The sequence below is a fragment of the Malurus melanocephalus genome, unplaced genomic scaffold, assembly GCF_030028575.1.
Source record: "Malurus melanocephalus ecotype Western Australia unplaced genomic scaffold, MMel_1.1 scaffold_9, whole genome shotgun sequence".
In the NCBI taxonomy this organism is placed as follows: Eukaryota; Metazoa; Chordata; class Aves; order Passeriformes; family Maluridae; genus Malurus; species Malurus melanocephalus.
Window position 1 is genome coordinate 2,778,278 of NW_026623241.1, and position 12,874 is coordinate 2,791,151.

The 12,874-nt window shown below is 35.5% G+C and overlaps 1 protein-coding gene across 7 annotated transcripts in view; it reads right to left on the bottom strand.

Annotated features, from left to right (window-relative positions):
• Window positions 1-12,874, bottom strand: part of GRIA2 (glutamate ionotropic receptor AMPA type subunit 2) — an 84,709-nt gene that overhangs the window by 3,086 nt on the left and 68,749 nt on the right. For all 7 annotated transcript variants that reach the window (XM_057375799.1, XM_057375807.1, XM_057375790.1 and 4 more), the window contains exons 12-13: window positions 11,162-11,360; window positions 811-1,058 (exon numbers count right to left, since the gene is read on the bottom strand). In XM_057375799.1, the coding sequence (XP_057231782.1) occupies window positions 811-1,058; window positions 11,162-11,360 (447 nt within the window). The remainder of the gene's footprint in view (window positions 1-810; window positions 1,059-11,161; window positions 11,361-12,874) is intronic.

Here is a 12,874-nt window from a genome sequence, read left to right on the forward strand (position 1 = left end):
TTTTTTTTTTTTTCTTTTTCTTTTTTTGTATGTTTTTGCTTTTGCCTCTGTGGCAACTCTCATCACAAAAAAAGAGGTGGGATAACGGCCACAACAGTCAGTGGTACTGGATACTCTATGGACAACTAATGGTCTGAATCTTTGGGTAAGGTGGTAGAGCATAAAAAAAAGAAAAGAAAGGAAAGAGTGCTAATATGGGGAGTTCTATATTCTACAGCAATGTACTCACATCCACAACAAACAAATAACAGTGTCTTGAATGTGACTCCACTAAAAAAACAACAAAATAGGAATACAAAGAGTTAACTACATAGTAAAGAGATGTGTGCAAAGAAATTCATAGTGCATTATCCTCTCCCCGAAACAAAGCCCTCTTTAAACAATGGCACATTTTGTTAGTTACTCTGGTTTACTGTTCAAATGCAGCCATTCGGTTTTAGTTTCATGAGCAGAGCGGCGTTTTCTACAAGGTATGAGGAAACAGACTCACACTATAAGCTAGTAACGTGAAAAGCAAATCTAAAAAAAAAGGAAAAGAAATAAGAAAACAATCCTTAAAACTGGAATGTTTAAATAATAATAATAAAATGAATGTTTACATGGTTAGAAAACCTGCAAGAAATTTAAGGAAGTATCCAAACACTTGTCAATACTGTCACCATAGGCACTTTCATTTCGATAATAGTGTTTGAAATGTAATGTTTGAGTTACCTCATATCCTCATACAAACCATAGACTTCAGTAAAGATACATCAGGGTAGGTGGGATACTATAACAACATTTAGCATATTGTTATACTATTCCACCCACCTTAATGAAGATCCTTTTGGTGTGGCGATGCCGTAGCCTTTGGAATCCAAATTCCCACCAACTTTCATGGTGTCACAGGGTTTCCTTTGTTCGATGTACTCATTCATGGTTGACTCCAGCAAGTAGGCATATTTTCCTTTGGACTTCCGTACTCGAGCTACCCCTTCTGCTGTAGTCCTCACAAACACAGATGGTTCTGCACTTTTCATATAGGTCCACATTTTATCAAATACTGCAATTTTAGATCTCTGTGGAGACAATATGAAGCCTAATTAACTAACCTTTATGTGGACAGCAAAAGCACACCTGGGAAAATATGATTATGTCATTTTTTAGACACGTTTATTATCCAACGTTGAAAGAAAGCAGCACATACATTCTCTTTTTCTATTAATGCTGTCACTATTTTTTTTTATTATTTTTGACATGAATGTTAAAGATTTGAAACAAACAGTGCTACTTCCACTTTATAACAGGTGTGCCAGATTAAAAGATAAGGTCTGTGTTCAAGCTTCAGCAAAATGTTATTCAGGAGTTCCCACTCAAACAAGATGGTCTTTTTTGCAGCTCTGCAGCTGTGCATTATGCAAACAAGAGAGCTGAAATGTGTCAGTGGCACTAGAAAACTTCAGATTGCTCCACAGAGGAAACTAAAATTGCCATGAAAGCCGAAGGGAACATTAACAGTGAGGCACCTGGTTCAAGGTTGTTCTAATACTCCACGTGCCTCTCCAACTCAGCTCAACAGGTGAGGGTTTTTCTTCAGAAATATTTTTACCTGAAGTAACCTCTTTTGCTTTAACCAATTGGTAGTTATAACTATAATTGGCAGTTTTAACTACCAACTGATTGTTATTTTTTAACCTGGAAAAAAAGAGGAAAACAGCTCGCCACTCAGATGCCACCAGAAGGGAAGCAGAAACAGCAGGTACAACAGGACACATGACAAATTAAGGTCAGATATTACTGGTTTATGTGCTAACACACTAAATCTGTACTGTGATAAAATGTATCAGATGCATTTCTCAATTAAAAACATAACTTACACTTCAAAACTGCAATTCTTCTCTAACATCTATAATGACACCATTCAAAAATGAACAATTAAGTATAAAAGCATCAGTAATGTCCTTACTAATCTCCCAAGGCTTCACTGTTCTTGTGGTACAGGATGAGCACTTTCCCAGACTTACCGTGGTTTTCACGTCCAGAAATGCAGTCTGYGATGATTTTGAGGCTCCATGGTGTCTGTATGTCTATTAGTATGAAAGGCTCTGGCAGTACCAAAACCCACTAAAATTTTTCTAACATCTAAATTTTCCAAATATTACCATAATCTACATATACATTGTCACAGTGGGCTTTTTGAAAGTTCTCCTGCAGACCAGTTGTTGCATACTCTAACCTGTTACTCAGTGTACCCATATATACCAAAAGCCTTGGATATATTCAGCATAATCAGAATGTCAGAAGAATAACTATAACAGAAAAGTAACTGCGCTGAAGGCATAATGAGTTTCTCAGATTCTTGGAGCACCTACCATATTGCATACACATTGTTTTTTGCCTTCCAAAAGATCCCAAAACATACCATCCTAAAAACTAGGAGAATCCTAAAAAATTACATATTGCACTATTTTTGAAGAGCCAGTTCACAAAGTAAACCATCACTGTCTACAATCAGCTGGGCAGCTTAACAGGAAAAGGTCACAAAGAACAGGTTTCCCAAATGGTCAAGTGTTAAGAATAAACCTCCCACTAGATGGCTCACAGGGCCCTTGCTGTATGGATGRAGGTAGGAATATCTGACCCAGGAATCACAAAACTGAAAATCTGCAAGACATCCTGTCACCAGAAAATAACACTCAGAATTTGCCATGACTAGTCCTCTGCAGCCATGAACACTGAAAAACTTTACACTGGAATTCACACAATCAGAGCCTGGATCCCTACCTAGACTCCTACAAAATAAGAGCAGTGAGCCACACTGTAGGAAATGAGGGTCACTTCTAAACTGTTGTTTATATTGCTACACGATATATTCAGTAATACATTTCATTTAGTAAAACACTTTCTTTTCAGACCTGCGCCATTTTATTCCTTCATTATTTTCAGAATTTGTCTTTTATTTGAAAGGTAGAGCTAAAAATGTGGAAAATGGCAATGTTAAGAGGCCATCTAGCATTCTGTGTACACACACACACACACACACACACTCATAAAGCCCACTTTATTGGATAGTTTAAAAAAGCACATGTACACATCCTAATTCAAACACACCATAAAAAAACCTGGCAGGACAGCAGTGCTCTGTGAAAATCACAACTTGCAATCATGCTCTACAAATAASAGAACCCTTCTAGACTGCCCTGATGACTGCAATAATGCAGGGGTATGCAAATGATCTGCATTGCTGTTAATTACTGTGGCTGATTGCTATTGCAAGGTGACACTCCAGTGTATACATGAAATGTTAAAATCTAATTATCATTTTGGTATTACRATCAACACTAACATGACAGTACAAGACCTTAAAACTCACACTGAGCATTTTTTGTCCTCTTATTTAAGACTTCCACAACAATACAGTGATATGAAAATGCCCTGGGAACTGACATTTTTTTTTTTAGTACTATGTCACCACTGGGCATTTTTGACTACAAAAAAAATTTACCAAAAATAAAAACAAAAAAACCCCACAAAATACCACAACATAAAATTCTCACAAACAAAAACACCAAACAAAAAAAACCCAAACCCAAACCAAAACAAAAAACCAAAAAAAACCCACAAAAAAACCCCAAACCCAAAAACCAAAAAAACCCACCCCAAAATAGAAAATTCATTATATAAACTTTTAAAATTATGAGGATATAACTAGAATAAACCATTAAATATTAATGATTCCATATATAATCATAATTTTATATCTAAAATTTATTATTACAAAGTACATATCCAATTCAAATGTAGAATACTACCTTCATTAAGAAACGAAATAGGAAATTAATTTATGCAAAGCTTTATCAAATTAATTAACTTTATTTTGTGGGTCATCAGATAACTTTTCTATTTTGACATTCAAAGACCTATTATTCTTAAAATTGGGGTGCTGAAATTAGTATGCCATTGACAGAAATAGCTCCTCACACTACTAACGTTCTACTAGATGATGATCTTGTCCTGCAAGAACAGATCTCCAATTCTCAAACATATTTGAGAAACCATCTTGTTGACCTTCTGTAYTGAACAAAAGGACAGGAAATGGTCTTGTCACCAGTAGCTTAAAAGTGTAGCAAACCCCAAAGCTTGCTAATTTAGTCAGTAAATCAAATATTAATAGACAAAAAAAAACCCACAGAAAAGAACAGGACTATTTTTTTCATTCTTTAAAATTAACTACAGATTAAGTGCTTTAAAACACCCTTGTTTATACTGGGTGAATACATAAGGTGAATGAGAGTTCAAATAAAAGGAAGTTCTAAATTTTTTAATATATTGATATATTTGTTCAGTAATGGTAAAAATTAATCACATCCTTTCTTAAGATGCAGTTTTATGACTTTTCAGTTTCCATTACTTAATTGAGCTACCAAAAGTATCTTTAATATATTTGGTCTTACTAATAAAAAATCTGAAACATTCTACTTCTTGAAATAATTCCTCAAAAGTGTACTTCATATAATTTTCTCAAAAAATGTGCAAGACAATGACTTCATATAATCATCACATTCTCCATGTGATTTAAAGTGTTAAGTGATCAAGGCCTGGTCTCATAAAGGTATGTTCCCAAATAATTGAACTGACATTAAAAAACCTGCTGAAATGATTCCTCCTCTGAGATTTCMTAATTTTAATTTCCTCAGAATCATAATTCCTCCCCATCATTCAGCAGACTCATAAAATCAAAGCTATCATTCCAATGCCATTCCTTCAAAAACTCAGATAAATGTCACAAAAAACTAATTTCTATAATTCTGAAGTGCTGATGACAAGGACAGTCTGCTGTCCACTCCTAGAATTAACTTAAGAATAAGAAACCGACTGATAGTGACAACTGTATTACAGTCATRTTGTGGCACCTACTGCTACAGCTTTGCAACATCACTGTAATACAAGTGCAGATTTGCAAGCAGGATCTCAATTTCCTTAGATGAAAGCTAAAAACAAAGCGGAAACAGTATGTGGYATATTGTGAACTGAAAAAAATCCAGCAAACAACAGCAGGTTTTAAAACCTCACAAGTGAAAAAGAGAATTCCAGAAAGGAAAGTTTATCTGCTCTGTGGTATGAAGAAATGCAGAGAACAAAGACAATCCACACAATCTAAACATATACTTTAGACTTGTTTCTGATGAAATTAATGTAAAGGAAGACTGGAACACTTGACATTTGGATTCCCCATCCCTGGAGCTGTTCAAGRCCAGGTTGCATGTGGCTCTGAGCAACTTGGTCTGGTGGAAGGTGTCTGTGCCCACGGCACAGATTGGATCTGGATGATCTGTACRGTCCCTTCCAACCCAAACCACTCTAACAAGAATGAAGGTACAGAAAAAGAGATKATCAAKATGGATGCAAAAGGAGAACTTACTGCACCCACACTGGGGGAGGGGGCATAAACTAAATCCCAAAACACAAAAGCACTTTCTCAAGCAATTATAACTTTGTTGAGAACTGCAGATGCTGGTCCTGGAGTCCAGAACCATAAACATTCTGCCTGGACTGAGGAATGAAAAAGCATTCAAACTACTTCTCTTTTGGAGTTTTTGTAAGTACTGCACAGCAGGCACAGCTTCAGATGACATTTTAAAGTGAAAACATTGCAAGACAGAAGCGATTATGATGAGTAGGAAAGGAAATTGGGATGTCAAAACACAGACAATGGAAAATTATTTATTTATTACATATGAGAAGTGGAAAATTCTGATCACTAGAATGATAGAAATGAAATGAAACTTTCTAGTTCAAAAGCATGATGAAGCAATTTGGGACCAATGAAAAAATCTGCAATAAAATTGGAGATCATCAGTTGATAAAAACAAAAGAAACACAGATCTGTCACTGTGATCAAAATGGTTACCAGAAAACAGTGTGATAGAATTGGGAGAAAATTATTTCCAGAAAAGATAAAGAAACATTAATGCCTTTGTACAAAACAAACTGAGACCTTGGATGGCAAACAAAGTACACTTCTGCTCATTCAGGATTAATGCATCAGGAAAATAAACACTGAGAAGAAAAAAAATCTACATAATAATTATTAATGTACTGTAACAATTGAGGATAAACTACTATAAATACATGCAGGCTGGAAAATAAAAGATATTTCTAACAACAGCAAGGATAATGTGGACAGACCAAAAAAAAAAAAAAACCTGAAAAATAATTAAGAGATTCCCTGAGGAAAAAAAGGAAGTACTGATCCCTGCATTCTTTCAAAATAACTTTCAAAAGGGCCTAAATCAAATCTTCTGTGTTGTCCAGATGCAAAGACCTCAAAAAACAAGAGACAAGTGAAAATTAATCACTTGAACCCTCTGTATCACAGCAGAGTAGAAACATCTCATCAGTAATAYCCTATTGGATGCAGAGGCAGTCCTTGCACTAACTCAGTGCTCAGAAGTGACTCTCCTCACTGTTTCAGCTATGGACCATTTTCTCCTGTCAAACTAAAGAGCCAAATTTGCACTCTTCAACCACATCTACTTTACAAATCCAAGAAGTGCCAGTCCCACACCCTCTCTGCCRCTTGAGGTATCAAGCAGGATCCATGGTAAACATTACAGGCTATTTCATAGTTGTGTTTTTCGATTCCTGCACCTCTCAGAGCCTGCTGTGGAGCTAGTCAAAATTAAACTCTGGAAATGGATGTTCATTAATTCTTTTACATCTCAAACTTCAAAAATTGAGGCTGAGGTATGATTCATAGTTTTTTACTTCAATTTAATTTCAAAAAATCGTGTTTCTTTTCTTCTCACTGGTTTTAAAGATTTCCTGTGATTTTGGTTGTTTTTTAAAATTTTTTTTTAGAAATTTCAATATTTTKATGTGCATGAAGACAGACTGAGGTTCATAGACCACTGTGTATTTTATTGCATATCCTCTTGTAATGCAATTGTTGACTTAAAAACTTTTACAAATTAAAAAGTATTTCAAAATACTTATAAAACTAGAGTCACTGGACTGTATTGAAGACACTCAGAAAAGACACTACTATTTTCCTTCAAGTCAAATTTTCTCTGCCTCCCAACAGACAACACTTTCTCAGGAGAAATGACTCAAGTGGTCTTGTCAGCATTTTGTCTGTTGTTGGCTTTCCACTGTGTGAGAGGATTTCTCCACAAGATTGTAACGATTACAATCTTCCAGCTTGTTTCCAACATCCAACTTTTCATTCTGTAAACTTGCCTCTTAAGCAAGAATAAGCAACTCTTGAACAGTCTTMTCAGGGAAAGTCAAAGCACACTTCTTTGTTATGGAGCACTTCTGCTTGCTTTTATTTTGACAGAGGATCTATTCTTAAAGGCCACCCAAACACTTACAATGAAAAAGATTGGTGTGTCCATGTCACACTGTTGGTTCAAAAATAGGTACATATGAAGAGATTTTAAATAAAAACTAATGCAGAGAGAAAGCAAATTAGTCAAATTATTGCTCTGCACATAATTTTTGAGAGCCTTATTACCTGACATATAGGACTAGTTAAAATTCATCTTCTGAAGTGCAAGAAAAGGTAGGATGATTGATTTCTCTTGTCTATCTGGTTTGTACATATCTTTAATGAACAGAGCCAGGCATACAGCAAAAATATGACTGAATTGTAAAAATAATTAACTTGTTCTCATTGTATCACTTTAATTTTCAATATGCCTTCAAGTAGGAGGAAAGCATGGAAATGTTCCAACAAATGTCTGCATACTTACTTTGATTCTTTCTTCCAGCACCGTAGCCCATGAAAGTAAGTCAGGCAACTTCAGGAACTAACACAAATAGATAAAGCTTTAAAATCAACTTCTGCAGTGGCAGCTGAGCAGAACACTGTCTTCTTGGGGTAGTGACTTCTTTCCCCTTCAAAGTTCAACTATGAGTCCTGGCTAATGCACAAGCCAACTAAGAAATCACAGAAGGCAAAGACTGTGTGTGACTGGACAGYGTCACTAGGATGTAGCAGAGTGACATTTCACTGCCCACCATTTACCTCTCCATCAAGTAGCACCTGTGATACAACAATCAGAGATGATGCACCTGCACAAGACCAGTTAAAATGTCTCCTAAATCTTCCCAGCTGTACTTGCAGATTTATTTGCATTCTCACTTCAATCCACTACTGATTTGAGAAACATGATGCACTTTGGGAAAACCATGGCCACATATACTTTGTTGTTTTGCCCATAAACCAAGAGAAAATGCAACAGCAAAGTAAAATATACTTTTGATTAGGCTTTCAGTTGCACTAAGAACTCTACAAGTACTATATAAAGCAGAGGCCCTAGCAAATACCAGAAGTGATAAATATCCCRACTCAGTGGAACAGAGGTGCTTAGACTTGTATTGTACTTGCAGCTCTGCTAATACCGACTTTGTGATTTCCTGAGAAAAACTACTACACTTTCTGGTATTTACAGAGACCTGACAGATCTGCCATTAAAGTAAAAAATTCTGACTCTATAGACTTGCATCTATAAAATTACCTACAAGTATTAGAATCTTGCTGATGTGTACTGCTCAGCAAAGCAGTATCATTACTTTTTATCTGCCACCTTTTTACTTTTAAAAATACTTTAAAATGCATTATTTTTACACTGATATTTCCTATGTAGGATATACCAAGCTTCTGCTTCTCATCTTAAAGCAGCACTAGAAACACCAAAGTACAGTGGTTTTTCATCCCTTATGTTTCTTGATGTAATGCCAACTGATGCTCTACACACTGTTGGCAAAAATTATCTCCTCCTGGTCCATAATATCTTTGAAGCTAGGGAGTGCCTACCTAAATTAAGGTAAAGTGCAAAGGCAAGACAKTCTTCTGTCAGGATTTTCAGAATGTAAAAGGATGTTATTCCCAAGTCAAGTGATATGGACTAGCTTGCACGCCTGCTGTCTGTAGGACATGGGATGAGCAGTCACAGGAGCTGGAAAAAGGCTTGACCCCACCCCTTTCAATTAACATCGCATGCATATGCGTTCAGCTATTCAGAACAGGATTTTTTAACTAACTTTCACTACCTAGGCAATTGCTGAGAATTCTTTTTTGAAAAATACTGCAAAACAGCTATTTTTYAATTGTGTAAAGTATTATCACAAAACACATTTTAGTAGCAAAGATAATGCAGTGTCCTGTTCTCATCCCTAGCACACACTATCCTTTATTTTGAGCTGCCCCAGGAATTAGGGCTCCATTAGCAAAGACTCAGTACAGATTCCATCACAAGGAAACAAACTTCTAAGAGAAAGCAGATTAACTGAAAAACCCTACATGTTTTTTTTAATTCTTGAGAGTTACAGAGCAGAAGCCAGACTRTTTTAGCTTGTTGCTAGAAATATACTCAAGTTTTCAGCTCTTCCCAGAACCTGAGTGCTAATTTCATGTCATATAAAAATCACACATTCAATCCAGTCAGAATACCGATATACTCCAGGTGAAATTTTAGTCTCCTTTGTGCTAGAGATTCCTTTCACATTACCTTCAGCAGAAAGAGTAGTTCATTCTTGAACCTTGAGTTTCACGCCTCTTAAAAAGAATTTCTGACAGTTGTTATTTCTTGAAAAGTAACTGGACAAATGTAAATGATTTTTAGCAAAGAGTAGACAGAGGCATCAGGCTAAAAAGTTTTGCACATAATGTACACACTTATGATAGAAATCGCTGAGTAGAAATTTCTAGAGAACATGAAGGTTTTGCTTGTGCAGAGCCAAAGATAACTTAACCAAAGATAAAGAATATGCCCTGACAAAGCCCCTACCTAATTTTTACAAACATAAGTTTTTAATGCTCAAGCAATCACCAGGAACACCAGTTGTGTAATAGTGGAAATATATACAACTAGATACTAATKCAAGCACATGCACACATTTTTTGTTTAAAAAAGAAACGCGTAAAAATCTCTGAAGAGAAACTATTCAAAAGAAGTGACCTATTGTTAATTCWCATTCAATCCCCAGGACAGCCATGTTCTAAAAGGTTTATGTTTACAAAACCAGAAACATGCCTGTGTGCTTCTAAATGTTTCTAAACACTCTTAGCACAAACCCAGGCTCATTTTTYGCTAGATTACACACCAGTGTTAGTTTTGATTTATCAAAATGCAATCAGCAGAAGGTATTATTACTGAACCTATCCTCAAATCAGAAAATTTCTACAGCTGAGACAAACGTGTTTTCCTATTTAGTCCATTACCAGTTAAGTATGCATTACTGGATCCAGTGAAAACCATAATCTAGCAGTTACTGATCTAATTACACATAAATAGCTGTAAGAAATAGCCATGAGAACCTGCTTCATTTCATGTTAGTGTATGTTTGAAATGTAAATGAATTATTTACAACTATTTTAAAACACATTTTCTTAAATGTAACATCATGCACTAAAAAAATGAAAAAAGAAGTCGTTTTCTATTTTAGTACTTCAGATGCACTTCCTTCATACAGTGAGAAACACTCAGGGCACACAGACAAGGCAAGACTGTTCTGGATTTTTTGTCAGCAGCCTTAGTCTCTCACTCATTTGCTGGACAGATCTCATCAGGCTCTAGATGATGTCTCAAGGGCAGCCTGAGACTCACACATTGGAAGTTTCATGTATTTTTAAAACTGCAGTACCCAGAGGTAGAAGGTGAGGACTGACAGGCTTYCAAGGCATTAACGTAACACAAATACAAGGAAGAACTGTTTTCAAAAGCAGGCATGTATTTTCTACAGCAGCCAGCAGGATTATATCCTATTCCCTATCTGCAACCTTGAAAAATCATGTAGAATACTTATTAAGCCGTGAATGTGCACCTTCCCATGTTCTTATTCACTCTGGGAGCGCCTGAAATACGGCAGAGATATTAAAAAAATAAATGACATCAACTCCCTTCTTCAAACATACCTTGTTTTACACTCTGTAGTGGAGTATTTTTTTAGGTAATTTCACTTTGCATATTTATATCAAGACCCTTATATTTGTATATAAATAATAAAATGCAACAATTACAAATAAACAGAAAAACTTTTACTTGTGAGTTGAGCTGTGAAAATAACACTCTCATAGCAAGCTTTTAATAAAGCCAAGGGAAAACACGTTTACATGAGTGAAGACCTACTTAAAACAATCTAAAAAAAAACAAATCTAAAAAGTAGAGATTCTTACCCTAAAAAACTCTTTAGTGGAGCCAGAATCTAATGTCCCATAAGCAATTTCTGTTTGCTTGGAAAGATCCTCTGCACTTTCAATGGGAGACACCATCCTCTCAACCGTCAGGAAGGCAGCTAAGTTAGCCGTGTAGGATGAGATTATGATGAGGGTAAAGAACCACCACACACCTCCAACAATGCGCCCCGACAGGGATCTAGTAACAAGTATGAAATGGATTTGTAAAGTGAAATGGAAGTCCTAAAAAGGAACACGTTATCAGTTTTACACAAACTAAGCATTATTCTATAGGGAAGCATTTCAGGCTATCTCAGAGTCCAGCTCTGCATTCACATTAGATGGGAAATCAAGGCATTTCCACTGGACTTTGCTGAAATCAGGACTCCAATGTTTACTTTTGGGARAACTTAGTGATCCAGTTCTTCAAAGTTTTGACAACCCTTGAAGGAAACTGTTCCCATCATAATGTACTATATTTAACACAAACTTTTTATTCCCTCTGAAGTGATTTTGTGTGACATTATGATGAGGATCAAACAAAACCAGTGAAACACTGCTTTTGGATAAACCAATATGCACTTTAAAATCAAGTGCCTTGATTGTTTTCCTAAGACATTCAGACAAAGACTGACTTCCACAAAACAAAGGCTTATGCTGCTGTGCACAGTCTGTACTGAGAAACAATTRGCATTATTCGTAAGAAAAGCTTGCTCAGGGAGTATCTATAAAGTGCACACAACTTTTGAAAGATACAAGAATTTAACAAACTGATGACTGGACATGAAACAATCCATGTGATAATACAGAAAAATTTCTGTGATAATACAGAAAAATGGTGAAGAAAATATATTTAAAATAATAATAATAATAATAATAATAATTTGATGTTTATAACTGCAGCAGGTGGGCTCTTATGGATCTGTGTTTTGCTTCTCCTGCTCAAGAAGAAAGAAGAAAAGAGAACTCAAGAAAATATATAAAACAGCATAAAGCACACAACTCAACTCAGTAACTTTCAATAATAGAAAACTAATATAAGATAAATATTGATATTACATTATTTTTGAACTTGGCATTTTTTTTTCACGATCCTTTAAACGTTGAAATGAATTACTACTTGGTTTCCAAACAAGACATTATAGGAAGCAGTACATAATCATTTGAGATGTGCTTAATTATTTGGCAGAAGTGTGAATGYAGCTGAAAGTCTAGGGCTAGGGCATTACCTTGGGTATGTCTTGGTGTGTCCCTCTATTTATTAAGCAAACAAATTAAGAATCACTCACCCAGCACACTGTATTGTGAATGAGAGTACAAACTAGTTCTGACATAGAATATATATACAGATATAACTATATATAGATATATGTACATTCAAAAATGATAGCTATGCAAGGTGGATTTAGCAAGCCAGGAACAGAATCAAATGCAACCATTTCTGGACAAATTATTTTCTCCAACTGCTACTGTATAAAATCTCTGTCATAATTGTGACATTAAAAGATTTACTCCTCGTCACAACAGACTCACTTATTCACTCTTGCTACATGAAAATCAAGTCAGATAAGGTCCAAAATGTGTCATTAAAAGGACCATAGTAGAAAAGAAATTATTTCAAGCTCATCCTAAAGTGAGATGTATTATGCAAGCATGCTTTCTGTCACCTTTCAAAAAACATCACACACTTTTTTTGAAATGGTGTTAATTAGA